The sequence below is a fragment of the Dermacentor silvarum genome, chromosome 6 (genome assembly GCF_013339745.2).
Source record: "Dermacentor silvarum isolate Dsil-2018 chromosome 6, BIME_Dsil_1.4, whole genome shotgun sequence".
Classification (NCBI taxonomy): Eukaryota; Metazoa; Arthropoda; class Arachnida; order Ixodida; family Ixodidae; genus Dermacentor; species Dermacentor silvarum.
Window position 1 is genome coordinate 79,002,987 of NC_051159.1, and position 27,987 is coordinate 79,030,973.

At 45.7% G+C, this 27,987-nt stretch overlaps 1 protein-coding gene across 1 annotated transcript; it reads right to left on the reverse strand.

The window, feature by feature from the left end:
* Nucleotides 1-259: 259 nt before the first annotated feature.
* LOC119455633 (gamma-butyrobetaine dioxygenase-like) lies at nucleotides 260-26,212 on the reverse strand. Its single transcript, XM_037717050.2, is given in 11 exon segments — nucleotides 260-505; nucleotides 5,339-5,470; nucleotides 9,711-9,847; nucleotides 12,155-12,345; nucleotides 16,775-16,939; nucleotides 18,144-18,364; nucleotides 19,335-19,378; nucleotides 19,380-19,523; nucleotides 21,693-21,847; nucleotides 22,330-22,404; nucleotides 26,075-26,212. Coding segments are annotated over 11 exon segments (1,350 nt in total). The 5' UTR covers nucleotides 26,082-26,212; the 3' UTR covers nucleotides 260-426.
* Nucleotides 26,213-27,987: the final 1,775 nt, after the last annotated feature.

Here is a 27,987-nt window from a genome sequence, read left to right on the forward strand (position 1 = left end):
GTCCTTACTCCCTCCTTATCATTAGGTGGCTTATGTAAAGTGTCACTCAACGGAATTTCGGCATATATTTAAAGGAGGCTAACGCCGTCTTTGACAATCATTATAGATGGTTTCTACAGGAATATCTTGTTTCTATTAACATGACTTTGACTATGTAACTGCGTCTCCTCCCGGCAACGCCGAACGTCAAACTCTAATCCCCTTCGTCATATCCTGGTGGCGATCTGCGGAACGCACTGAACCAGCGACACAATACAAGCGCAATACACAATAAGTTTATTAACGAATGACGCATAGCGCGTGTGCGCGTTGACATATCCGTAGAGTGCTATGTACAAAAGCTGAGAAGTCTTCTGGTGCGCTTTATGGACAGGCAGCCTTGAAGTGTAGATCAAAACATTGTGGTACCGTGATCATATTGAACGCTCAAGGGTCATCGTCCCTGCGCATTTTCTCGTACAGGGAGGCAATTTCATCCATGTCCATGTAGCAACCTCTCAGGATCCTGAAACGTATACCGAGAAACTGTTAGTCGCAGGAAGTGAATCACTCTATAACAGCCACATTTGTGCCCTTACATTTACTTTCGTGCTCTCATACGCGGTGATCATTTCTAACTTTTACCAATTTTTTTTTAAATCGCCTGTGGCAGATAGCATAATTCTTTTCCTTCAGCTGGATTATTCGAAGAGGCGGACAATAGTAACACGAGGAATCGAAACACATATTCAACTGATTAACGAAAACTCACTTATTAACTTCCGAAATGATTACATTAGAGCACATATTTAACAATTGCAGCCAGTGAGTTTGCAAGACGTATCCACTTAAATTAATTTTAAGGATGACACGAGTTTCGAGATGTTATTTCCCAAAGTGTAGGACGAAATACATGGGCGTTATAGTTGATCTTGCGCGTCAACGCATAAAACAGCGCTTTGTTAAAAAAAAAAAAAGTAGGTGGAACAACAGTGCATTATTAAGGCGAGATTGATGACGCGTATCTCCAAATAGGTGTCATTGTGGAAATTCATACCAAATGGATGTGCCTTGCAAACACACCAGCTACAATTTTTAAATTACAATACGTGCCGTGAAGTAATTAGGAATTTAATTAATTTTGTTAATTAGTTGGATAAGGTGTTTCGATTTCTCGTGCAAGTAATGTCCGCCTCTCTGAATAATACAGCTCAAGGACTCGAGTTATGTTATCTAGAACATGCGATTTTTATAAATTCCGTAGAAATTAAAAATGATCCCCCCCCCCCCCCCCATATGATAAATGAGTCAGTCAAATAATAACTAAGCGGAAAGATAGGGTTGAAAAATCTGTCCTGAAATCCAAGGGTGAGCAGGGCGACCAATAATTGGTACCAGGGTGGTCCGTAGGTTCGCGCCGCCGAGTCCGGATCATGCCAGGGGAGCGTCCGCAAAGAAAAGCTGCAGTATGCGAAAGCGGATAGCTGATCTTATACACTTGCGGCCAGCTTTCGGTGAGCCCCGAACAGGCGGACCAGTCCAGGTTCCTGTTTTGGTGTCCTGGAGACGCCGCCAAGTATACTTAATAGTGACACGTTGTTACAACGTTAATACTTAATAATTACCCGTTGTTGCATCCAGAGATCTCTCCGTATGGACGAAAATTAAGGAACGGTTATTGTTCCATCTGGAAGGAACGCTGGGCACAGCGTTCGGAAGAAGGTTAATAAACTTCACATATCCCCGGGGTTTGGCGCGTCTGCTCGGTCTGTTTCTCGCCGAGCAGACGCGCCGTGATCCGTGATGCCTTTTGTATGGCGTCACGGATCCGAGTTTCCAAACATTCTTTTGTTCAATCTGGGACGTGTTGTTGCATAGGCTATCGGCCACTTCATGTAGATACGGATCCGAGCACCTAGCGCCTTTGCTATCTATGTGGTGTTCCCTCCCGATCATGTAGTGTTCTTAAAATTGGATCACCTATTTGCTTCAATGACAAATTATGAATTTTTTTGCCCCACTGCAGAAGCGGTCAACATGGAAACTTAAATAACCATGCCTTCAAGATCTCATTACGCGACTGGTTTAAGTAAGTGGCTTAAGTACGTGTGTTTATCATTAGAGACCGGATTTTAGGCAAATGCCTTTTTTGTTCCTTGAGCTCCTATCCCCCCAATTTGATATATGAGCATGAATTAGCGGTTAAGAAGGGCTTTTATAGTGTTTTTATAGTGCCTATAAATGCCTATTTTCAATATCGGCGCATATATGAACACTATTTAGCCTCAAGTTTCGCTTTCGAGTGCAGTTTGAGACCATTATTCATGTTAGCGGGCAACATTGACTGTTTGGAACTCTATGGGGTTCATCCTAGTCATCTAGTTCAACGAACTTTTGGAAAACAACCCCTAGTAGCAGGAAATGGGACGCGCCGCGGTTGGCGATTGCGAAACCGCGGAGAGCTGTCAGGGGAAAGGAGCGTAAAGAGCAAAAGAAAAACGTGATGTGCACGCGGCTATTGTTTTGTTTGTAATTTACTTTTTAAGATGTTCACTGCCATCGAGCGTTCCTTCTCAGCGTACAAGATCATTCTCAGTGACAAGAGGAACAATTTTGAATCCAAAAATTTGGAGATGGTGGTAGTTTGCTATTGTTTCCACGATTTTCACAGTGATTCTTAGACTACGTTCCGCGTGCTCTCCAAACAGATTTCTTCAAACACGTGCACTTCAAATGGGTGGAAGTGTATTTGGCAGTGTTGGGGTATTTTGCTTGTACAATTCCGATAATCTCATTGTATATGAGAAAATTGCCAGAGTTGTACCTAACAGTCCTCATGTAAGAACATGCTAATTTCTTAATAAATTGTAGTCTCTCTTTTCTTTATTATTTGTCTGTTTTTGTTATGTCTTAATTAAATTGCGTCATGGAGGCATAAAGTAGTGCTTTTTTAAATCAGTATTCCCAGCTTTCAAGTATTCGAAGTATAGTGATTTACAGAGTAGTCATTATGATGCTTTGCCCATTAGAAACTTGAGTGCAAAGTCATTTTTCTTCACTCCTACGAATTGTGCTGAGGTTTTCTCTTTTCTAAGCTCTGTTAAAAGTAGTAAATCCCAGGACACAGATGGTATTCAAATTGGACCTGTAAAGCATGTCCTTGACATCATTTGTCCTGTCCTTACTCACATTTACAACTTGATTCTATCATCTGGTCAATTTCCGAAAGACATGCAAATTGCTCGAGTGCAGCCTGCGTTTAAAAAAGGCGACAAAAGCTTGCTGGGAAATTATCGTCCAATTTCGATCCTACCAGTATTTTCAAAAGGCAGTGAAAAAATAATTCACGCTAGAATAGTATCATATCTTGACAAAAATAATTTGTTAGGCGATTTCCAACATGGCTTTAGGAAGCATCGTTCCACCGAAACAGCTCTTTTAATTCATAAAGAAACAATTCTACAGGCGTTCACCGATAAAATATTACTTATGGGAATATACATATATTTTTCTAAAGCATTCGATCTTGTAAATCATAAAATTTTACTCGCTAAGCTGCTAGCTTATGGTATCCGTGGTATCGCCTTGGAGCTCTTTGAATCTTATTTATCGCATCGAGCACAATATGTCGAGTTGGAAAGGAAAAAGTCCAGTCTTCGGGCTGTAAGAGTTGGAGTTCCGCAGGGAAGCATCCTTGGACCACTCCTGTTCATAATGTTTGTAAATGATATGCCAGCAAGTTCAGTACGGGCAAAATTTATTTCTTATGCTGATGATACAGCAATGTTTATTACTGCTACGTCAGAAACTGAACTACAGCTTCAGGGGAACAGAGCGTTAAGAGAATTTAAAGATTGGGCTGATGCAAACTGTCAGCGAATAAATGCCAGCAAGACAAAAGTTGTTGTCTATATGCAAAGAGGCAAAAAATTACGAAGTTCAATAAACATGAAAATAGGTACGGATCAATTAGAAATTGTTAACACGGTCTCTGTCTTAGGGGTAACATTCGCTAAAGATTTAAGTTGGAATGATCACGTAGAACATGTAAGTAAAAAGCTATCATCTGCTGTAGGGACAATAGGTCGATTGAAATCCTTTCTCCCCTTTAAAATTAAAATTTTACTTTATAATACTTTAGTATTGTCAGTTCTGCAATACTGTAACCTCGTTTGGGGCACTATTAGCAAGGTAAACCTTATGAAATTGCATTTGCTCCAGAAAAGAGCAGTGCGATACATTGCCAATGTCCCTCGTTTATTTTCTACGAAAAATTTGTTCTCAAAGTTTGAAATCTTGCCTGTGTTCTTTTTATACAACTATCGTTTAATTTTGAGCTACAGGTCATATTTGAAGTCTAATAAATCTATTGTGTTTTCTCTGGCCGATTTAAAAGCAAAGCGTAGCATCCGTGATACTAGGCATAAAGAGGAATGGCACGTCCTCAAACCTCGGACCAATTACGATAAACAATCATTAACACATACAGTACCCATTCTACTTAATCAACTCGAACAGGAAGACTTTTATCCTTTATGCATTTCCAACAACGAAATAAGACTATTCAGTCAGTTATGCCAAATAGACTAGTATGTCATAAAAGTTTTGTTTACATATTGCAGTCATGAGTGCGTGATAGCACACCTGTACATACGTGTATATAGATCTGCGTGCATTGCTTGTGCATATGGTCTGTATCTGCATGCGTGTATATAGGTATAATTGCGAAATTCTATGTGTATATAAGTATATCTGTCTTTGTGTAATTTTATACTAGATTTTATTTTTGTTGAAAGTGCATTTTGTTTCCAATATTACTTTGTTGCAAGTGTTGCATTTTTCGTAATGTTTCTGCAGTGCTCTGCTGTCAAACGTATAAGGGGGCGGGACCCTCGTCAAGCTGTACCTCAGCTTTTAGTCCTGTCTTCTCTTTTTTCATTGTGAAAAGAAATAAAAACCATTCATTCATTCATTCTTTTTCATGCTTGTTTCACTTTATGCAACGCTCGAGTACAGTGGCCATTGAACGTGAATATGAGCAGTGTGCTTGTTAAATTACGCCAAATGAAGGTCATTAGTCCAGCAGTTTTATGGGACAATTTCACAGTTATGTTAAACTGTTTGCTCCTTTGTGCCATAATAAACAATAAGCTTTCTTGTTTTCCTGTCGTAGATACAGGTCGCTCACGTCTTCGTTTGAAATTATTTGCATTTATGTAAAAATTTATTGTGCCTATATTTACGACATTGGAGGCCTAACACGTTGCTTTGCCTGCCTATTTGTGGCGCCTCAAACGCGCTTTTTTAATGCCTAAAGATCCGGCCTCTATTTATCATAAATAAAGATGAATCAACGTACACGTCCTTGTGGTCCGGACCCAGCTCCTTCATGCCGTGGAGAATACGCCGATTGTTAAAGGCGACCAGGTCTCCCGGCGCCAAGTGGAAAGCGTATTGGGACGATTCTTCCTCCATGCGCTTGGTGAATGTGCTGCGAGCGAGTCAAGCACTCGAACGTAAGTGAATGAAACATAGGCATGGTTTCTGGGCAGGCACGTTGCTTTGCGACAGTAAAGGACACAAACAAACGTAGTTTAATAGCAGAAAAAAAAAGAACAACAGCTAACAATTGCATAACGTGAACCGCGAAAAGGCATACAATTACTCGTGCAAGTCAATATTCTGAACGAACGACTACAGGAAGCGAATGTTCTGTGGATTCAGAATGGAGACCTATGCATGGAGCCTAGTTATCCAACCACTCTATGACACAAGGTAAATGGAAAAATGGAAGCCAAACTTTAAAGTCATGAAGTGTTCCGTATGCTTTTATCACATGGATAGAACTTATACAGACCGAATATTTCACCATATAGCGCCAATTACAGTCTTGGCACCTTGTACCTGACCGTCACCTCTTGTGCACAATATTACTGCGTCGGGAATCTCAGTGTACGCAGCGCGCGAAAAGAAAGAAAAAAAGAAGAAAAAAATTTGCGTAGGTTGCACTGGAGGCGAAATGCTAAAGAGACAGCGGGGCTGATGGGCACCTAGCTAGTCCTGCCTTTCATGCTAGCCTAAGCACTACCAAGTCATCCCGAGCATTTTCCGAAATTTCTTAATTATTGATCCATTATCGATTAGCTATTGATTGGCTATCGCAAGGTATTGGCCACATATTTGGGCTAGGCTAAGCACTACCAAGTCATCCCCAGCATTTTCGGCAACTTATTGATTATTGATCGATAATCGATTAGCTAACGATTGGCTATCGATGACTGACTCAGCTTAAGTAGTCCCAACCATGCATAGCTAGACTTAGCCAGGCTCAGCTTCGCCAGTTCACATGGGCATGTGCCACTGCGCTTGGACCCTTTCTGCACTGCCGCCAGGATCGGCCCACATTTACTGTTCGCGGTTGACACATTACGCTCGCCTTATGCAGCTCCGCCGTTACAATATGACGCCAGGCTCATGGCGCAGGCAGGTGAAGAGCTACCAGGAGAAAAGAGGCGCTGAGAGGGGCCGACAAGGCCGTGATAATGCGAATATAACGATTAACCGATAGAAAGAAAAGAGAGAGAGAACATGACGAAAGGTAGGGCAGAAACATTAATAGAGTTCCGCCATGTGTGGCATAATTCTAACTTGGAACTGAAACATATCTGTGCAGTAGACTGCATTACAAAGATACAAGTAATTAAAGGGAAAATGAGACATCCACCCAAATGTAGCAATTGCTACAAAGGAAACCCATACAGGTTCCTCGAAAGAAAGCCTCGCAGTTGAAGAAAAATTCGTCCTGGTCCGGGACTCGAACGCGGGACCACCGCCTTTCCGGGGTAGCCGCTCCACCATCTGAGCTAACCAGGCGGCAAGCAGATGGCAGGGCGAAGTCGAATTTGTCAACAACTCGAAGCAAAGGCAAGTGTTTGACGTAATAGTTCAGCGGAAACCCGCTAGGTGGAGACCTAGCGGGTTTCCGCTGAACTATTACGTCAAAGATACAAGTGTTCCGCACTATTTTCGTTCGCGATAATTGCTGGGATAATTGGGCATATTATTCCCACTTTCGATCTATTATCTCTGCCATAATATCGGCGTTATCGTTCTTCCACTCTCACGCGAGACGAGCTCGCACAGTTCGTGCCCTCAAACCCAGCTTATGCCGCAAGTGTTGTGGCCACATTTATTGCATGCGATGCGCGTACAAAGTTTGGAAATTTTAACGACCACTTACAATTTATCGAGAACGGTCGAGCATGCCCTATTAATAAGGATTGACAGCAGGTTGCATTGTTCATTTCGATGACCCCCGACATTATTAGCGACAGTCGCTTGCGCGGGCCGTAAGTTGGGTAAAATAACCGTTTCCATTTTAATGCTTTGTCGTCCTTCATGCGGCTATAAATATACAAACTAGGGTGTCCCAGCTAATGTTATCCAAGCTCTTAAAAATAAAATATAGAATATACGAGGAGGCAGCCAATAGCATTCTGTGAGCATTGACGTATCGCACCAGGAGGATTTCTTTTTCATAATTCAACCATGGATAATTATATTAGATTAATTAACCAATATTTTAATTGCTGAATTGAGGGCACGAATGTTGATAGAAAAGTAATAGTTGTGTTTTAAAACGCCCGATTCATTTGCTTTTCAGGTGCTATGTCTCGCGTAATTATTTTTTCCGCGTTATAAAGAACGCGCGCGAAATATGAAAATAGCCGCATGTTTACGCGTCTGCGTGCCACGACACCAGCGGTCCCAGGCGTAACTCAGAAGCGTAACTCGAAAGAATTAACTCTGCTCAATGCCTGGCTCGGCAGCCACGTGACAGTGGCAAGGCATCGGTATTGGTCACCGCGAACTGCGAGCTGCCTTTTCCGCGTGAAGTGCGAATCCAATGCGGTGCGCATCGGCATTGAGGAGCTGGACAACGGCATTGAGCAGAGCTGATTCTTCCGAGTAACACCTGGTACCGCTGATGTCCCGGCGTAATCATGTGACTATTTTCATATTTTGCGCGTACTCTTTATAACGCGGAAAAAATAGTTACGCGAGACATATCACACTGAAAACAATTGAATCGGCTGCTCTAAAACACAATTATTACTTTTCTATCAATATTCGCGCTCCCTCAACTCAGTAATTAAAATATTCGTTAATTAATCGAACCTAATTATCCATGGTTCAATTATGAAAAAAAAAACATCCTCCTGGTGCGATACGTCAATGCTGACAGAATACCCCTGGATGCCTCCTTGTATACTCTATATAATCATTTTTAAGCGATTGGCTAACGTTAGCTGGCCCACCCTGTATATGCCGCAACAGCATAAGACGACATCCTGGCTACAGCTACCTGTGCCTAAGCACGTAGCAACTTAACAAGCTACTCGCACCCCAACACCTGTGCAGCTGCGCAGCTACAAAAGAGCGCAGTAACGGCTTCACGTAAGCGCATATGGCATATGGTCAGCCGCATATTTCCTACAGTGAAGCTGCATGCGCGCGTTCAAGAGGTTGTTATTTGCTCCTTTAATTTTTTGCTCTTGTAGTTAGGTTATGACTCCACCTATACATGGTTCCGAAAAATAAAGAACGAATGGTAGAAACGAACTACCTCCGTGTTAGTAAGTTGTTGCGTCTGACCGACATTTAAGCCCTTTGGCCAGTGATTTTAAACATTCATGCAGATCGCTCAAAGAAATTGAGATCGTTGTTATCATTTTCTGGACCTGATATAAATGTTGCTGCCGTCAACACGTACAAATTCGTAGCTATGACTTTCGTGCCAGGCGGGAAAGAAGAATTTGCACACCGCTTTTGCCAAAGGTGCAAGAATAAATTCATCAATAGTTATACATAGTACAGAAAATGCAATGCTCCGATCGTAAAGGTATTTTTCTTGTATGAAAGAAATCGCTAGGGAAGAGTTATTGGGACTTTCAAAGTGCAATTGGCTACGACAATAAGCAACTATAGTCATGAGATTTTTGAAACCCTTAGAACTGCGAAGAGATTCAGAGCAGGATGAAGGCTTTACGTTCTCAACAGCTGTCTAATAAGAAATGTCTCAGGAGCCAGCGTTACAGAACTGTAGTTCGTGTATCCAAACCCAGTGGCCTGCTGCAGATTCTATCCAGGGCAATACAACGATCAATGCAAATTATGTAAAGGTAGGGCGGATCTGCCACATATTCTATGGGCAAGCTCGAAGGCGCCTCCTTTCGTGGGCCGCAAAATTCAAAACCGGCAGCAGTGGGGGACCCTGCTGCTCAGCTCAGACCAGCAAGACCAGGTCTGGGCCGTCCAGCTAGCCAAGGCAGCCGCTGAGACCCAGGGGATCTCGGCCGTCTGCTAGGCGGAGGGAGGCTGCGCCCGCCCTCGTGAATTGCTGGCACCAATAAAAGTTGAATCTCTCTGTAGTTCGTCTTCGTCAGGGCATCTTCGCTTGACGAAAACTCCGTTGTAGAAACGTTGGCTCCACAGACACCTCTCGTTAGACTGCTGTTGTGAACTACGCAATTTGTTTTGGTAGCCGATTATGGCTGATTAGTTAATATGAACAGTTTGGTAGCCTACTATGGCTGGGCATAACCAGTGATAGAAAAACTGAAAACGTACCGTGCTCTTCCAAAAAGCAAACAAGGTGTCATAGCAGTGAACTTAGCGGTACACAGTGGGACCAGCAAAACAAAAAAGAAATTACATCTTCAGGTGCTCACCTGTATGCCTCGTAGAACTTCGTAGCTTCGCTAGACGACAGCAGCGGCGGCCGCATAGAGAACGTGCTGTAATGAATCTTCTTTATCTTCCCATAGTTATTTGTCCTGATAATGGGAAACGTATCTCGAAGCCACACCTATGAAGAAACCAGAAAAAAAAGGCGGTCGTCTTATAAAGACATTAAAACAGAGAAAACAGGACTTGATGTCGTATTCGCAAGGACTTCATTATTTGTCGCAACGATCACAAAGGGGCATGTGCTGTGGAGAGGGTGTTACTAAACACCTTCTTTATTAATGCTTTTGCTCGACAACCAATGTTTCTCTGTGCCACCGTAAGGTGACTGGAAGACAAACCATTAAAAAAAATTGTCGCAGTTTCACCCGAAAGGCGAAGCATCAATTGCGATAGCAACTTACTAGAGAATACGGAGTAAGGATCGTAGTTTTATCAGCTGTATAAACTTGGACATGCAGCAGCACCAGCAACGCGCAGAACTGCTGTCGACGCCGTCGCCTTTTTGCCCGCGTTCGCACCGAACGCGCGCGGCGTTGGTGACTGTTGCCAGGGCCTCTGGGGGCGCTCGGAGGTTTTCGACGAGATCAGAACGGGAAACTCGTCGAGCAGCGTCGGAAGTATTTACCACCTTCTCGCCTCGCAACGTTTTAGATGCGAAGCAGCTTATGGTCGGGGCTATGTCACTCCCTCCCTCCCTCCATCTATCCGCCGTGCGGCGTCCACACCCGCACTGCGCATGCGTATCCTCCTCCCCCTCCTCTCCTCTCGGCATTCCTCCTCTCCTCTCCGGATTGCGCAACGAATGGCAACACCTGCGGCTCCGCGCGCGATAATGCGAAGCAGCTTAGGCTAGAGGTGCGACGGTAGGCGCTGCCACAGCCGGGCTCGACTGTCGCGAGCGAGCGCGCGCTGACAGTCGAGCCTGGCCGTGGCGCTGCGTACTCCGCTGGGGGCGCCACTGTAGCTCGCGGTATAATGACGCGCGCGCGCACTCCGCTCCTCTCATTCACCTCCCGCAACGCCGCGATGAGTGCCACGGACTGCGCCAGCGTCAACGCCAGTGTCAGCGCCGTGGACAGCGCCGCGGAGAAGGGGGCTCGAGCCGCTGCCACGAAACGGCAGCGGCGACAGGCCGATCCCGAACTTCGGGCTCGCGAAGCCGGTAGCTACGTACCTCAAGCTAACGGAAACGACGAACTGAAAACTAATGGGAACTTGAGTCGACCCCATGGCTGCTTCGCATACTACTCAGGGTTCCCCTACGGGAACATGGTGTAAATTTTTTATATAAATACGCATTTGGTGCCGCAGCTAAACCTCGCCTCAGAGTTTATCCAAATCTACCCCACTCCATGACGCGACGCGAAGCGGCCCTAGTGCGGCGTGCGCAAACACACTCTCTACTGACCCCCTCATACAGCACCACATACAAGGCAAGGACGGGCCTCTCACCTGTGTGGCGTGCGGTGGTTTCCCGGATAACGCCCACGTTCTGTGGGATTGTCCGGGTGCCCATGCAGCCATGCGCGGGAGCCTCTGTCAAATACCTACTATACGAAGACCTGTGAACCTGGAGGAGTGGCTGGCGGACTCCTCCCCAGATATTATGAAAGCACTGCTCGTACACCTTAAACTTCTGGGCCTGTCTGAAGATTAGGCCTCGCTCTTTTTGGTGGACCCGGACTGGGGTCTATTTTTAAATAAAGTTGTTCTCTCTCTCGCCTCCCCTCCCCCCTCCACCCACGGCCTTTCGCGCGACGGAAGAAGTCGCGTTTGCTCTCTCTCTCTGTATATATATATATATATATATATATATATATATATATATATGGTGATTGTAAAGGAGGAAAGAGACGCTTAATTCTGCAGCCCTTCCGGGAGCAAGGCGCAGAACGTGCGTTTGTTCTCCGCCGCGCGTCCCTCGCGCCCTTTCACTGGCACATACAGCGCGGCGACGATTTCATCGCCGTTGACGTCATACGGAACCTCAGGGCTACGCCGACGGCAGAAATCCTCTTTGAGTGTCCATATAATTGCTATCGCAATAAAAGAAACTATCGTGGGCCCTGGTTTTGAGCGTCATCTCTGCGGAAAGGCACCACAATCTTGTTATTTACAACAAGTGGACTGTAACATCTACTAGGAAAAACCTTGCGTACACTCAACAATAAATGAATAACAGCGCATAGAAATACTACGACACAAGCACTTGTGGCGTGTTTAATTTAGCACTCCTACTATGGTCGCACACGAGCTTGCCCGGGGTTTTATATCACTGACTTTGTCACTTTGCATCTTCCTGGCCTTTGAGATCTCCATAGTGGCAGGGTGCAAGCAAACAGGGTGCAATCTTTATCTGCAGTCTTTCTGTTTGCAAACATTCCTCAATCAAAAGACGCCCTGTGCCAAATATTTTTATACTTACACCTCGCCTCGAGTCGTAGTAGGAAAACGTGACCGGCGTAGACACAAGTAACCTGAAGTACTCGGGGTGGTTGTATTTCATCCACTGGGCTATGTAGAAGCCGTCGACGAAGAACGTTCTTCCTTTGTTGGGCGTCCCACTGAGTGTCTGCTTCGGCACCTCCGATGAAAGGCACAACAGCAGCTTGACGCCTGTGTGAGATAGCAACGGCATTTGGTAACTCACTGCCTACTAACTTATTTTCAATTCGCTATGTTCACATCGCAGCGGAGTTGCGTCCCCGAAGGTCTTAACATTTGGCGCTGGTTCCTAAGACAACCCCAAAAAGCTGCCACAGTATAGGAAGGCGGAATACCACAGTCGGTGCACTATTTTTAGGAAAGAAAAGTAAACGACCTTACACCATGCTAGAGCCGGAAAATAGAGGCGAATTAGAGATGTGTGCCGAATATCCTAATTTTTATTTAGAAGCATATATTTACGTTTCGAATTGAAGTATTGTAAACTCGAAGCTGATAGTTTATATCTTGGGAAATATTATTGTGGCTAAATACGAGTAATTGGAATTACTATGATTATTGAAAGATACGTGTTCACCTTGAACCACTACGTATTTTTCACAAGGAAACATGTCATAATCCTTCTACGGATACGATTGTGGAGCAGACACTTTGCACACCTTGATTGTTCGCACTGCCGCGTCCGACGTCAAGAGTGAGCGAAATTTCTTCACCGCAGAAACACCGCGGCGTTAACATCTCTTGCTCATAGTTATTTCGAGGATCGGCGCCACAGTTAGGGTGCATCCACACTGCACTCGCAAAAGTAGCGCAAGGGCCTTTACGTAGCAAAGAAACAGTCGCAAATGGTTAAATTGGTAGAAAAGCGACCATATAGTTTCCTCCTCTATTTTTCAGTTCCGCTAGTGGAGTCACATTTGCTGAACCATTTAGCGGCATTTTGGAGCCGGACATCCGAATACGTGGACGACTATATTACGTGCTGCTTCCAGTGAGTGGAGGCATATTTCCGCTACTACTCTTTTTTTTTTTTTCGCCAGGGACCGCGCTACGAGAACCGACGCCGTCGTGGTGCACATTCAGTCGTCTAGAACATGGCTGTCATCAAACTATGTGACGAGAGCCCGGAAATAGCAAATGTCAGATGCACTGCAAGCATTTTGAAAATTACGCCCTGGAAGTGCGCCCTGAAAATTGTAGTAAACTCGTGGTCTCTGTAGTAGAAAAATTATCGCCTACTTGACCTAAACAAGGCGTAAGCAGAGACACCTGTTCTGACATCCTGCCTTTTCTATTGTGTTGCTATTACGGACAAGAAAGCTTGTTCGATGCGAAAGCACCGCACAATGGCAACCAACGTGAGAATTTTCCTTTTAAACGCACCACTTCGTTAACACGGCTTGTAGTAACACGGATTTCACCGGTGTAAAAGCGATCGTTTGCGACAGGTCGTTTTGCGAACAATTCTTGAATATCAGACACCCCGAGTCACTCTTCAGTCCCAAGTCGTGATCGATCGCGTGACCTGTGTCATTTGCCAGTTCGAATAAAGTTTGCTCTCGGGATAATTCTGCGTGATGTAAGCGATGGGTGGTGCAGCTGTCGAAACCTGCGTATTCCCATTTTCGGCTCGAAATTAGCCTTTAACAGGCGCACGTGACATGTTTCACATGTTGCCTTCCTGGCTGCTGCCGAACGAAACACGTTATACGGCTGCAGAATTAGCCTCGCGCTGGTGGCTTTCTCGGCGGAATTCGCCGTAGCTCAAGCCAATTTCGCTCGCTTTAGACGCTGAACGCTGCAGTGGGAACGAGGCAACGGACCCCGAGTGACAGCCGCTAAAGTAGGATGAGGTTGGCATACACGCAAAATACTCTCGGCGATTGCGAGCGCAGTCATTTTTTACGCTAATATTCCTCGATAGTTGTGCAAGACCAAAACGCCCAACAGTTAGTCACTAAGTCACTTTTGAGCGACTAGACTATTCGACCCATTCGATAACTCGAATCTTGACGCATGAAAGCGTCTACAGTACTTTCATCGACCATTTCGATGTATCACTCCCAATATTTCTTGACATAGGTCTTACCTCCCGAGGTGTGCTTGCTACCTGGGCCATAAAGCGCACCATCCCCAGTCCTTCTGGAAACATAGGTCCTTCTAGTAAATCTACACGTATTATGGTGGGTTATCTTCATGGCCTATAGGTGCTAGCATATAATTCTGAGTTGGTGCATGGGTGCTGCCGTGCTATAGTGGTGCCAGGTGCCGTGCGTGCAGTGCGTGTGTCGTATTCACCTGGTGCCAGCGTGTCGTCGTTTGATACCACCTTCGTCGTCACAGCGTCCGGATCTCCATCCAACGCGGCAAGCGTTGCCGGCAGAAACATCCTTCGTAGCGCCAACTATAAGACCGCGGCGCTCGTCTGCATCAATGCGCAATCTCGGCGGCTGTGTCTCAGGAAAGACTACTAGGCTGCTTCGAGTATTCACGTGTCTTTGTCAAGAGTATAGCTTGATTACTTAACGTAGGAGTAATATAGGAGTAATCTCTGTATGTTGCTGATGTTACGGCACAGTTCAGCTAGCTGTCCGCAGTGCTTCAATGATAGCGCTGCTGCATCAGGATGCCTGATGCAGGTTTAACATATATTGAGGCTAAGCCTCGATTTGAAATTATGCGATGCCTTAGTCGAAGAATTGCAGAAGTTATGTGCAAGGCAACCATGTAATCTGTCCAAATACAACGTTTTGAGAACTCGACGTTGACGACTAGCGTTTTCGGCGACCTTAGAAAGGGAATGGCTCTGGTAAAAGCCAATTCAAAGCGTTGTGACAGCACTTAGAAATTCTGAAAAACCGACAACGCCCAGATAATTTGTCATGTCTATGGGGTTAGAGGCTGCTTGGACGGAAGCAAAAAGCCATAATTTGCCGTCCATTGCGCATTAGTGCCATTTTTCTCTGCGAATCAGTGGCCCTATGCGCGAGAGCATTATCGAAATGTTTTAAAATTGCCGTGGGGGAAAAATAAAGAAAGAAAACGGGAAAGAAATGGAATCTAACCTGCAAATTAGCTCCTGTCACATTCCTAGTCAAACTGCGATATTATTATCGTTTTTTATTATGATAGAAACATTGCGCCAGCTATAGCTTCAAATTAAAATGCACTAGCTACAGCATTAGCAAAAGCTGCACCATGGCAGCTGGTAATTAAGGAATCTGAACTGACAGCTATTATGACTCATCCCACTACGCTAAAACTGCACATCTGTCTCTCAGCTCCACAATGATCATCTTGATCTTTATCGGAATGTGAACAGCGTTCCGAACAAATATTGCTCTTTTAATCGGTGAAATACCACCATGTTTATAATTAATCCGTTCTTGTTTACGAGTTATGCCGAAACAAGTTAAATTATTTATCATAGACCCAATTTTCACTGTAAGATACAGTCCACACGCATCATGCATCAAATATTGCAGATTTTAAGTCTTCGAATCAGACTTCTCTGGTCCAGTGAAACTTAAGGGGACTTAGGAAGACTGCTGCAGCCGAGTTGGTTGAGAGAATACCTTTGTTTTGAAACAAATTCAGTAATTCTTCAAGGCTAATTATCAGGTGACCACAGGGACAATGGTTTAAGAGGTTGTGGACAGTGGCTGTGTAACAACAAAAAGCAGGAAAAGCGTACCAATTCGACGCAGTGACAGTGCGATCAGACAGCGCGATCACACAAGAGCAAGTAAATAAAGCAGCGCGCGAACCGTCAAACTGGTTAAAAGCATACGCACGCAAGAAATAAAATACGCTGAAGTCGAGACTGATGGAGGGCCAGAGAATACGATTCTGTCGGGCTCGAAATGTTTTTCAGGCCTTAGCGTATATTCAGCACTAACTGGAATGGCTGACAGTCCTGTATGTGATGTCTGTGGATGCGAGGTGAACACTGACCACTTATTGTGACGCTATCCTCAATTTGAAACACAAAGACAGTCTGTGTTCAACGCATTCAGGAAACGATGATTGTCCTTTGAGTGAACAGACAATATTAGAACACCGTCCCCTTCTCTCCCCCCCCCCCCCCCCCCCCCCGGTCATCGGCTCAGAAGGCAGTGAAGGCACTTATGCGGTTTCTGAGAACGTCTGGTTTGTACGAGCGTCTTTGACTCTGTACTCTGAAGTACTGCCCGTGCACATCTCTATACCCCTCCCTCTCCCTTCTGTCTCTTCCCCTTCTTCATTCCACCAACGTAGCGTAGCCAACCAGTCTCTCGGCAGGTTAACATCCCTGCCTTCCTTACATCCCACTTTCTCGTCTCTTGTCTCTCAGCCTCAGTGCGCCGGAGCGGTTCCACCAGTACCTCTGTACGTGGTCCAATGTTCATAGTCTAACGCGTTGGCAATGACTAAAAGAGAGCAAAAGCAGCGGATATAAAGGAACGATTGTGCAATTAAAGAATTTGGTAGCACCCATTTAACGACCCTGAGGTCTGAATTGAAAACACCATAAAACCTGCGTGCAAGACCCTTGATTGCAATTACCCAGGAAGCACATGTGCAATGAACGCGATCAACGGAGACAGGAATAATAGCTTACCCGGGGCGCTCTCCCTGTCGGGAAGCTCGGTGTGCTGATGAAAACGTGAACCCCTGTGCGCATCCGGCTGACAAGTAGCGTCGAACACACGTCCCATGCCAGTTTCCCGTATGTAGCCCATACGGGAGGCAACTTTCTCCAGCTCGTCTTCGTGAGGAGGAACGTCTGCGTCAGAAAAGAAGTGATATGCGGAAACTCCACACACTCTGGGAACATTTGCTTATTAGGGAGGAGGCCGAAGTTGGTAAACCTACTTAGTAAGCCTTCCAAACACTCATTTCAAGAGGCGATAAGATAAAGGTGGGTGTTGGCTGTGCAAACAGAAATCGACACGAAAGCCTCCTTTAAAAACCAATAAAACGTAGCGAACATTAAGGTACGTGTGAAAGTACGACACTCGGCACATTAAACCCAGTACACACGGTATTCGGGCTACGATATAAGGACGTCAACTTGATCAAACGAAAGGTCTTAGTGGAAGAGTAACTCTACACACAGAGTTATTTTCCTTCAGAACTGTATACGAGAGGAGTTTCTTTCAAAGCGGCAGCGCGTGCCAAGTTAATTCATAAATTCGTGATTTTAATGTGAATTAGCATGGAACCTGCCTGCGATACCATACGTACTTGCAGGTAAATGTATATTCGACTATCATTTTAGCGTCATGTCATTACAACGAATGAAAAAAAAATGTCACAGTTTCGCCAGGAAGGTGATGCATCGATTGCGACAGCAAATTATTAGACAGCTATACGAAGTAAAGATGGTAGTTTTATCGGCCGTATAAACTCGTAAACATTCGCTTACTAACTAAATTAACAGGCATGGTGTCATGCGCGGACAGGCAAACATGAACGCATCTCACTCGATGACTGCGGGCACTCGCTGTCAAAACGCTGGCGTGAGGAAGAGCGGCAGAAGCAGCGGGCGAATTGCCCTTCGTGCTGCCTCTCGAGTCAACGTGCAACTGAGCAGCGAGAACACAGCGCACACGAAGCCATCAGCCCTCGGCGCGCCTAGACTTTCTACCCACCGCGGACCGCTTTGAAGATAGGGCCGGCGCGGCCGCGTTCAGCCGCGTCATACGCAACCGCCGCCGGAGTAGAACGTCTCTCTGCTGCCTTGCGCCAGATGGAAGACGGCGCACTTCCTCCCCACCTTCCTCCCCTGCGCGCGCGAGATCGAGCCACCATCCTTCTCGGTCACCCTCGCACGCTTTCAATCGCACCTACAGCATACGGCGCCCAGCCGCGATGTTATCGAACTTGGACGTTGCACGGCACGGCGGCGACGACCGCGGAAATTCGCCGGGTGTGTCCATATAATTGATACCGCAATAAAGAGAAAGAACCTACAATGGGTTGCGTACCATGCAGCACAGAGATGCCGTACTTGACGATGTTCTTAACCATCTGCTTGAGGCCCGAGCGTTCCTCCATGAACGTCTTGTAGTCCAACTCCGGAGGATTTTCCTCGAACTCGTCGCGGTTCCATAGGATCGTTGACGACTTGGTGTTGGTGTAGAACATGTCGGACACCTCGACCGGCTCGCCGTCTTTATTCTCGAACAATTTGCCGAACTGGTAAAGCCTTCAGTATCGTGACGAAGAGAAGTAAATGGAAGGTTGTTTTACAGCACGTAAATATAGCACTGACGGTAGCGAAATCATGGCTTACTACAAGGCAGTGCGTCTTATGGTATATCAATGCTCTTTCAATCATTAGTAAGGGTTACGGAATTTTCCTGGAGGATGTAGTAGAACAGTAATCTTCTACATAGAACGTAAATCTAACTAAACCAAAATTAGGGCGATATCCTTCATTTACATTTTATTAAATTTACGTGTAGTTAAGAATATTAAACGCAGAAAACCTTGTTTACTTTCAAAAATGTCTTTTTTGTTATGGTAATTCAGAACGCATGATGTCTTCAGGAAGATAGACCAAAATAAAATATACTGGTAGCGCGAAGCACAAACAGAGCTTTCTAAATACTAATCGTCATAATAGTGCTACATTTCGAGGTTAGGTTGCACCAGCTCATTAAATTAAAAATAATTGCCGCTAAGTTTAGTGCAGAGGAAGCAGAATGAAAAAAAATATATAGCTATGGTCTTGTGGAAACCCGGGGCCAGATATTGCCTTACGAGCCCGCCATTCGTATTTTGTGATTACTGAACTTTTCATTTGAGAAGCCCAAAAGCTCAGGACATCCTGTCTCAGGATTGATTCGTTTGAACATACCGCCCTTAAAGAAGTCTGATATCGCGCGGCGCAGGGGTGTGCGCCATTCCTTTGTTCCACTAAAATCTCATCACTTTTTCAGGTGACTCTTTTCATCCTCTCTCTATTCCATCACTCCTCTCTTCCGCATGTGCAACGCAGCTTACCGTATGCTGTTCCGGCTGAGCTCTCTATCTTTTATTCTCTCTTTCTTGCCGGTTTCAGAGCGAGCTTAAAGAATCATCGACAATCCCGCTTCCTCGTCGTTTGTCCCAGATGAGAACACCACCCGCCTTGCTCTTGCCGCAGTTACTTCAACTGGGATTTTCCGGCTCACCAGTCACAGGAGTACGTGCTGGAGTGAGGCGGCGACGACGGCTGCTTGTGGCCAGCAGATCTCCAGCGTCTCCCCGCCCTCGACGGCCCACGACAGTGGCTGGATGCTGGGGTTGATCTTGACGCTGCTGACCAGCTTCTGCCGCGTTGCAGGGTGCACGCACGCCGAGCACGTGCAACTGTCGCGGAGCTGCAGCCAAGAAAGCAACATGGACATAAAATCACTTTTCTGTACTTAAATTGTGGGGTTTTACTTGCCAAAACCAGCATCCGATTATGAGGCACGCCGTAGCGGGGGACTCCGGATTAATTTGGACCACCTGGGGTTCCTTAACGTGCGCCTAAATCTAAGTACGCGGGCGTTGTCTGCATCTCGCCCTCAACGAAATGCGGCCGCCGTAGCCGGGATTCGTTCCCGCGACCACGTGCTCAGTAGCCCAACACCATAACCACTGAGCAACCACGGCTGGTAGGTTTCGGTACTCGAGGACTTAAATGCTTTGCTCAGGTCCTTAAGGGCTTGTCAATTGTGCGAACGACTTGGAATGTTGTAGCGCTTTGCATCGCGTTATTGTCTGAATTTACTCCATATTTGATGTTTTATTCCTTCTATCACCTTTTATTTACCTTCACCTCTTTCCTAGCACAGGGAAGCCAGCCTGTACTTACAGCTGTCTAGCCTCCCTGCCTTTCCCTCCCTTTTTTTCTTCCTCCTTGCCCTGGTCGATGAACCGTTAGGAGGTACGTAGCCGCAGGAACGGTTACGAAATTAGTTATTTACGGCAGTTGTCCCCCAACGTCCACACGAATATTCAGTATATCTGCAGCCTCTTATGAAGGGAAGATGAGAAAACTATATTAATCAGCCTGTTTGAGGAAAGCTCGGAATCACGCCGTTATGGTGACAAGAATCGTACGTCATCGCGTCAGAACAGCATCACGGAATCAGTTATATTGCCTTCGTGCTCGTGGCGTTCAGTGAGCTGCGAAAACCTTTGCTAGCTGACAGAAAACGGCCGTGTAGGCGTACGACAGAAAACAGTCGGACGATCTGCTATGCAGATTCCGCCACCTGTGTGTTGTTTTCCTGCAGCTCGAGCTCGTGAAACAGTGTTTTTGCCGACTTTGTCCTTCTCATGAGGTCAGCACGTGCCTCGCGAGCGGCAATCGCATCCACCGGCTTACTGAACCACAAGTTGTAGTGCGAGTCATCATCAGCATATTTTTATGTCCACTCCTGGCGATCTCCAATTACCCCTGTCTTGCGCTAGCTGATTCCAACTTGCGACAGGAGTCATGAAGGAGGTAGTGGCCGAATACTGCGCGAGGGAGGCTAATTACTGTTCTAGCGAGGGAGTATCCTTGTGGAAGCTTAGAGGCCCTTCCTAATTTGGTTGCACATGGACTAGTATACTCCCACTGGCTCTCGGCATTTTAAAGCGAACTTTTATATGACTCGGCGAAATCGCCCGTCCACACAAGACTATCATCATCAGCATTGGCTCGAGCGTCGTCTTCTTCCGCCGCTGGCTCGTTCGCTCGTGCTCGTGATCGGCACGCGCTCGTGCCACCTGCTCCCACGTTAGTCGTCGTCTGCTTGCACAGCTGGCTGCGTTGCCGCTCATCATTCCAGCGTAGCATTTCCCTTTTCTGTCGTCGTAATGGGGAGGCCGCGTAAAGGGGTATGAGCCATTCATTGCTTAAGGGGGTATGAGCCATTCATTGTTTTACTCAACGGACAGATTTAATTTTGAAGCAATTTAATTTCGAAGAATCGCAAGCGGCAATGGCGGGCAAATGCTGCTAACCACGCCGACGAGCAAACTCGAGACATCGAATGTAAGCGACAACGGCAGGACTGCGGGCATACCGTCAGTGACGTTCTCTGCGTCGCAGCCGAACGTGTGTATGTAACCTCATAATTGAGAAATACTTTATTGAACCCTCAGGATTAACCCAGTGATGAACACAGGGGCCGCACGTTTCCGCTTCGCTGGTTAACCATCTTCACGGACTGGAAGGGCCGAAAAATGTTTCAATTTTTTTTCGGTGGTACGCATCACTTCAAGGCTGGAAGATGTAGTAGACTGGAAGATGATTCGAACTTACGACCTTCACTTTAGAAGCCCGGTGTTCTACCTCTGGTCCATACCACGATCTTTGCGGCAAGTTTAAATGACAAATACATGACTGCTAACGCACAGAAAGACACACATGTCGTGAAATACTGCACCGTGACCATGGGGTAAACGAACGAATGACAACCCGGTCAAAAAACGTGCGCGTCTGATAACGTGTCTTCGACGCATTGCCAATATGTGGTAGCCCAGCAATCGAATCGCCTCGGCACGTTACTTACCCAGACACTGTTGAAGTGACACTTCGTGTCATCCGAGAATGTGACGCACAGGGTGCTCTCGTTCACCTTGCGCACGTCACGGATGACCGGCTTGGGGACGTTCTCTTCGTCGTCCATCTCGGCCAAATCCGACGTAATGGCGCGAACGCCAGTTCCTGCATACAGTACGCGTAGGACGCGTTCTGTACCTCACGTCGAAGATGCGAGCTTCAAGGTCAGCGCAGACATTTACGACCACCTATAGTGGTCTCGCATGTAGAGCCAGACCACATCACAGATTCCTGAAGATGTCATCTTATTTTAGCGCCGCGGTAAACAGTAAACAACTATTGTCCTTTGCTAGAGGCCACTGGATAATATTGTTTAGGTCATTTTCATATAACATATGTATCTGGACATACATCAACAGATTCGCTTCAATGCTGAGCGCTTTTCAGCAGATAAAGAAACGTAAGAGGAACTTTTTTTACGGTTCGTGTGTTTTCACTCGCGCTTAATGTTGAATAATTCACACCGGAGACTGTTCGCTTGCAGCTCAACTGCTTGCCACAAATTGGGCATTGTTCTTAAAGGTCATGCTGTTGGAATTCGAACACGAACTGAATGCTAATGAAATTGAATTGAGTTGAATTCTTACCTCCATTGCGTGCAGCAGCATTTCTGAGGAGACCACGGCTGTGAGTTAGGCCTGAAAACAGCAGCCTTCGGCAAGCTGCATCAAAGAACGCAGCTGGTTACGAGGGGGCATCAAGGCTATTCGTCGTTGCGAATTGTGAAGCATGTCCTTCTGGTTTTCGTTATTCCTTCTTCGAATGCGCCGATTAGTATTTTTTGTCGCTTGTATGGTTTAAATAAGCACAAATATCAATATACACACGAACAATAATTAATTGTGACATATTATACCGAGAGGCAGAAACTCGTCTTTGTTAGCGGCTTGCATAACATGGAATGCCTTCAGCACCGAGCTATGAGTTTGTCCTTATATGATGGGAAGTGCAGGAGCTCAGCCCTATTTCTTTAAATAATTTTTTGGTGTACCTACCAAGGCACTTACGATATTCCTATGGCAATGACATGCAGAGGAATGGGAGACGTATAATGCAAGACATCCCAAATGTATATTCGCCTATCTAGGCCGTTCTGCACCAAGCGTCCACGGAGGGCGTTGAACCTGTCCGCAGAGAGTCCTCGCTCATCTGGATAAGGAGGTGGACCTATTCTCGCCAACAAAAGCTTTGAAGGATAATAACAAAAATAAAGATAAAGGAAGCGCGATAACCCGTAGCACCAGTTATAGCGTGTTGTTCTTGGCACTGCGTGTGCACAAACGCGAGCCCTTCAAGTTTAGGTCAGTGACCCACATTGCTCCCCCCCCCCCCCCCCCCCTTGCCTTCCCCCAGTGACAGAACCCATATGGTGTGCTCGCTTCTCCGACCTGCACGAAGACATTGCAAAGGACCGTTTGGCCTTTCCTCCTTGACTCGATTCAGAGACACCCACTTCCTAGAGTGCAGTGCACTAAATGATTAGACCGTCTTTCAAGTCGAATGCCCGCCGAACGGAGTAAATGTTTACAACTCACTTGGCTTCGCCCTCCTCTGTCCATTCATTGGCTTTTAAAAGACAGTGATTAACAGCATAGAAAACAATAAAAGATGAAAATAAAGTGGTGGGGACCGTGTATGCTAGAACGAACACATAAGTCATACGATAACTTTACTAAGTGTTTTCAATCGAGCGTTTTCCATCAGCATTACTTACAGTTTATGTATTGCGCGCTAAATTGAGTTATTTTTCGACGAACAGTGTTATCGGTATCGCTCGTGACTTCATTCCTAACGCCTGCGCGTGTCAAACAAGCCTGACCTTAGATTATTTTACTGGCATTACGCGGGTGTTGTCTCAAGATGGAAATGAGGCTGATAGAATATTGTAACTGCTCCGTGGGATAAAAAAAGAAAGAAAAGCGAACGATGAGGCCCAGTGTAACGCAATTTTTCGTCATGCCCATGCTAGTGTGCTGAACTGTATATACCCCTTGAGGTATATTGAAGAGAGGCGTTTCAAATGCAGTGCGTGCAATCCACAATGTTTGAATGATGGCCCATAGTAGCGTAGATAGCGTCACGTATTCTCCTTGTTTTCCTTCGGTTACACTAGTTCGTTGCACGTTTCGCGACGTGCGTTGGTCGGAACCATTTCCAAGCGGAACTATTAGCAGCCGGGCTAGACCTAGCTGTCTGTAGCTACCACTAAAATCACCACGACCACCATCAGCAACTTGGCATGCTGGACCATTTTAGAAGAATCTGCATGAGAAATATGTCAAGTGAACTCACCTTGTGTCAAAGTGCAAGAAAAAGTAGCTCTTATTGGTTGCTACCACATTTCAGAGGGTACAGTAGAAAAAAAATAGCAAGCTGATGTGTTAGATATTGTGATCCGCTCAAAATAGGAAGGACCTCGTCATGTATTCCGAATGCAGGAGTACTAAAGTCAGCATAGTCGCCTATATAAGTCGACTGAAACCTGTCGTGCAAGATGACCATGATGGTTGAGGCAGCAGTCACTCGTTTTACCAAAATTTTGGACCGAGGCCTGCTTTGACAGCGTATATACATATAAGACAACGGCGGCGACTCGTTATGACTTTCCTGAAAGCAGATTTCAAAAAAAAAAAAAAAAAGAAGGAGGCCTCTAAATGTTTTTTTTTTTTGGTTCAGCAGTATGTAGTCAACGTGCACGTTTCAACATGCACTTGCGATTGGCAAGGTAACACATATCAGAGATGAGACGCTCTGTCACTATTGGGAAAGCCGCTGGAAGCCGGTCTTTCTTACTTGTGCTGACAGCGTTCTATTAAATGTTATACAACAACCCAGCGAAAATTTGAGAATACAGAGAAACTAGATCCCCTGGCAATTATTTTGCCAGCCTGGACAACTTTCTTTCTTGTCTTGTCAGTTTCGCGTTGTTTCAGCCACAACTAAGCTCGCTTGTGCACATGCAGGACCCCGCGTTATAAAACTAGCGAACAGTCACATTTCTGTCTTTCCTTTCCTTTCTTTTATTCTGTTTTTTGTTCCTATCATATTTAAAACGCAGCTGCGTAGCCTTTGGTTCGTATGGTTGCAATGAAAAGCTATCGCAAGCACTTCGTTTGCGCATTATGTTTCACTCAGGCTTAACAATGTGCGAGAAGTAAACGTTCTTAATCTTTTTATTATTCTCCTTCCAAGTTTCCTTTTTACCCGCTGGCCTCGTTGCAATCGCGCCCACGAGCCTAGCCGATACGACGGCGGGGAGCTTCCAAGATGACACTCTCTCTCATCCTCCTTTCTCATCCTCCTCCATCATCCGCCAGCGACGCTCTGCTTTTGTAAACAAACTGATTAAAGATATGGCTTCCCGGTTCGCCATGTGTGCCAGAAGCCATTTGACATGGTGCGACTTGAACTTTGTGCTCGGTTTCATTAATTCTCCTCACGAACTGTCTTTGTTATATAAAAGAAAAAAGAAAGGGTGGGGGTTAGCGGGTGGAGGGGAGGTAAGAGTGTGTATTTACCGAAAAGAAGTTCTAAATTGGTATCCTCGCATTAAAGCTCACAATTTATCCTTAATACCGATATTGTACTTGCGTGCCTTTTAATGACTTACGACCGCTTTCGTAGATTTAGCGCTGCCGAATAATAATCAACAAAAGGAAGAGCGACCAACGATGTTGTCTTAAACATATCAACCCCACGTGTTGGAATTTAAACAAAAACAAAAAAAATGATAAGAGAATGAAGCATTTTCTAATATGTACAGACAGGACATGTCGATGAATATGTACACTATTACGCAATGATACACTTCCCGTGTTGTACTTTTATAGACTGATTGTTCCTTACCGCTGCAGTTGTAAGGGTGTCACGTCCCAGCCAGGAAACTGTTCACATTTAGCTGTGGTTTCTAAGACAATTTCGTAAGATTGTTTTGAATAAATAAATAAAGAATAAATCACGCGTTGCTCTAAATCAGCAGACTGCATGTCTCATGAACATCACTTGCTGTCGGCAATCTAATTAACTTATTGCCACCACAAGCTCGTAGAAGCTATGTGCCCATATTTAAATATACTCGCTATTATACCTTAACGGCCTTTAGAACAAATACTCAACAGCGTCCTTTCATCACTGTCGTCCGCTTAACAGTAAAGTTTTGGAGATAATGTCAATCTCCCCCGGTTATTGAGGATGCGAATCTGCGCCAATGCGAGTATGAGGTCGGAAATAGTTGCAATAAAATCTCCCAATGAATGCATGTTCTTAAGCGATGACTTCGTTTGCGACAAGAAAGTAATCTGAAGTTATTTAAAATTAAATGCACAAACATACCTTGCATCTTGATTGCTCTCCAGGCTCCCGAAGCAGGCGTCTCATGCACTCGGCGTGTTTATCGCCTATGCCCAGCCGTGCCGCCGCCTGCTTTGAAACTCGGCCGTCCTTGGGCGCTCCCAGTGACGTAAAAATCGGTTACAATCTTCGCCGCTAGGCGCCCTGCCGAGTGAGTAAGGGAACCCGCACATACATGCAAGAACGCCGCTCCGGAACGCGTGGAGGCTCCGAATGGGAGCTGTCGGGATCGGGCACGAGAGATGTCAGAGAAGTGGTTTCTATGTTCACGGAGCGGTAGTATGTTGCATTTGAAAAAAATTTAGCACCGCGTTTTCTTCAGCGCTCAGAGCTCTAACACACATTTAGTATGCTGAAATGAATGTTTTGTGGAGGTACGTTTTATGGCTTCGAATATATGTCATTGCACGGAATACGTGCCGTCGAAATTAAGAACGGCTTGAAAGCGGAGCCGCAAGGCGCAGAATTGCGAGTCTTCGTCCACGCACCATTCCTTCCAGAAAGAAGGATAGGTAAGCAGAAATAGTTCTATGCCCTATGACACGTTCTTTCCTTTGCCTCAGTAGCTGCACGGAGCAAGGGCAGTTCATGTGATTAACGGAGTACTCTGTTTTACAGTGTAATATTCCTGTGTTTGCAATGTAAATTGCAGTACTATTGTTTTTTTTTTTTAATCTTTAACACATGTCCTTTGCTTACATGGCATTTGGCCGTGAATGCTGTTTTTGCCGTGTTTTATTGCAGAGTACCTAGTGGATGGTTGTAGTGTCTTCTTTTGTTTTCTTTTCGCATAGTACGTCTATATTGCCTATCTTGCCGGCTCCTCCCCCGCCCCCTCCCTTTTTTTATGTGATACCCTCGGACAAAGGGCCTTTTGGATAAAGGAAAGAAATACGTGTACATAAACTGCTGCCTTTTTCACAGTGAAAATCATACTACTTCTCCTCCCATCGAAAACATTACCAGAACTCTTTTACGGCAGAAGGCGGCGCTAGCGTGCCGCTCTCTGCTGCATTATAGGGGTCCCGGAAGGGAGATGGTTGAGGAGGAAGCCACAGCGCGTGTTTCCCTCGCCACTTGGGCGAGGGCAAAAAGAAGTCGAACGGCTGGCTCTGGGAGAGCCAGGCGGCTACGCGACTCCGATCACGTCGGTGCAGCGGCGTGAACTACGCATATGAGTTTTTGTTGTGCCCGTTGTTGCGGGCGAGCGACGGGCGCGGGGGGTACGCTTCGAAGAAAACGCAACGAAGTTGAAGCGACCAACTTGTGAAAGTAGGAAAAATGCCGTCTGATGCCAACAGGGACGCTACTTTGTGTTTTCTGAGCAGTGAGGTCGTACGCGCGGTCGTTGCTTTTTGCAGGTCATTTAATAAGAAGAAAGCACTTTAGTCAACCTGTTCCCACAATATTAACTTGTCTTGTGAAAGGCAATCCCGATCGGTCCATGCTGAAAGGTGTGTGTGTGTGTGTGTGTGTGTGTGTGTGTGTGTGTGTGTGTGTGTGTGTGTGTGTGTGTGTGTGTGTGTGTGTGTGTGTGTGTGTGTGTGTGTGTGTGTGTGTGTGTGTGTGTGTGCGTGCGTGCGTGCGTGCGTGCGTGCGTGCGTGCGTGCGTGCGTGCGTGGACGAATGTTAAGACCGCGCGCAGAAGAATGTCACCGCTCTGAGATGAACTATTGCATCAGTTTCAATGATTGCTTCAGTAGGCGCGACGAGAATATTGTGGAATACAAAAGTAAGTTAAGAGTAAACTTCAGCTCGAGGCCAACTTCGATTTCCCCATTCAAACACACCTAAAACGCAGAAGCGGTTTTATGAGAAAACAGCTGGACGATTTCGATTACATTTATTGCATTTAAGAGAAAAAAAAAAACCCAAGTTCTAGCAAACAATTCTAG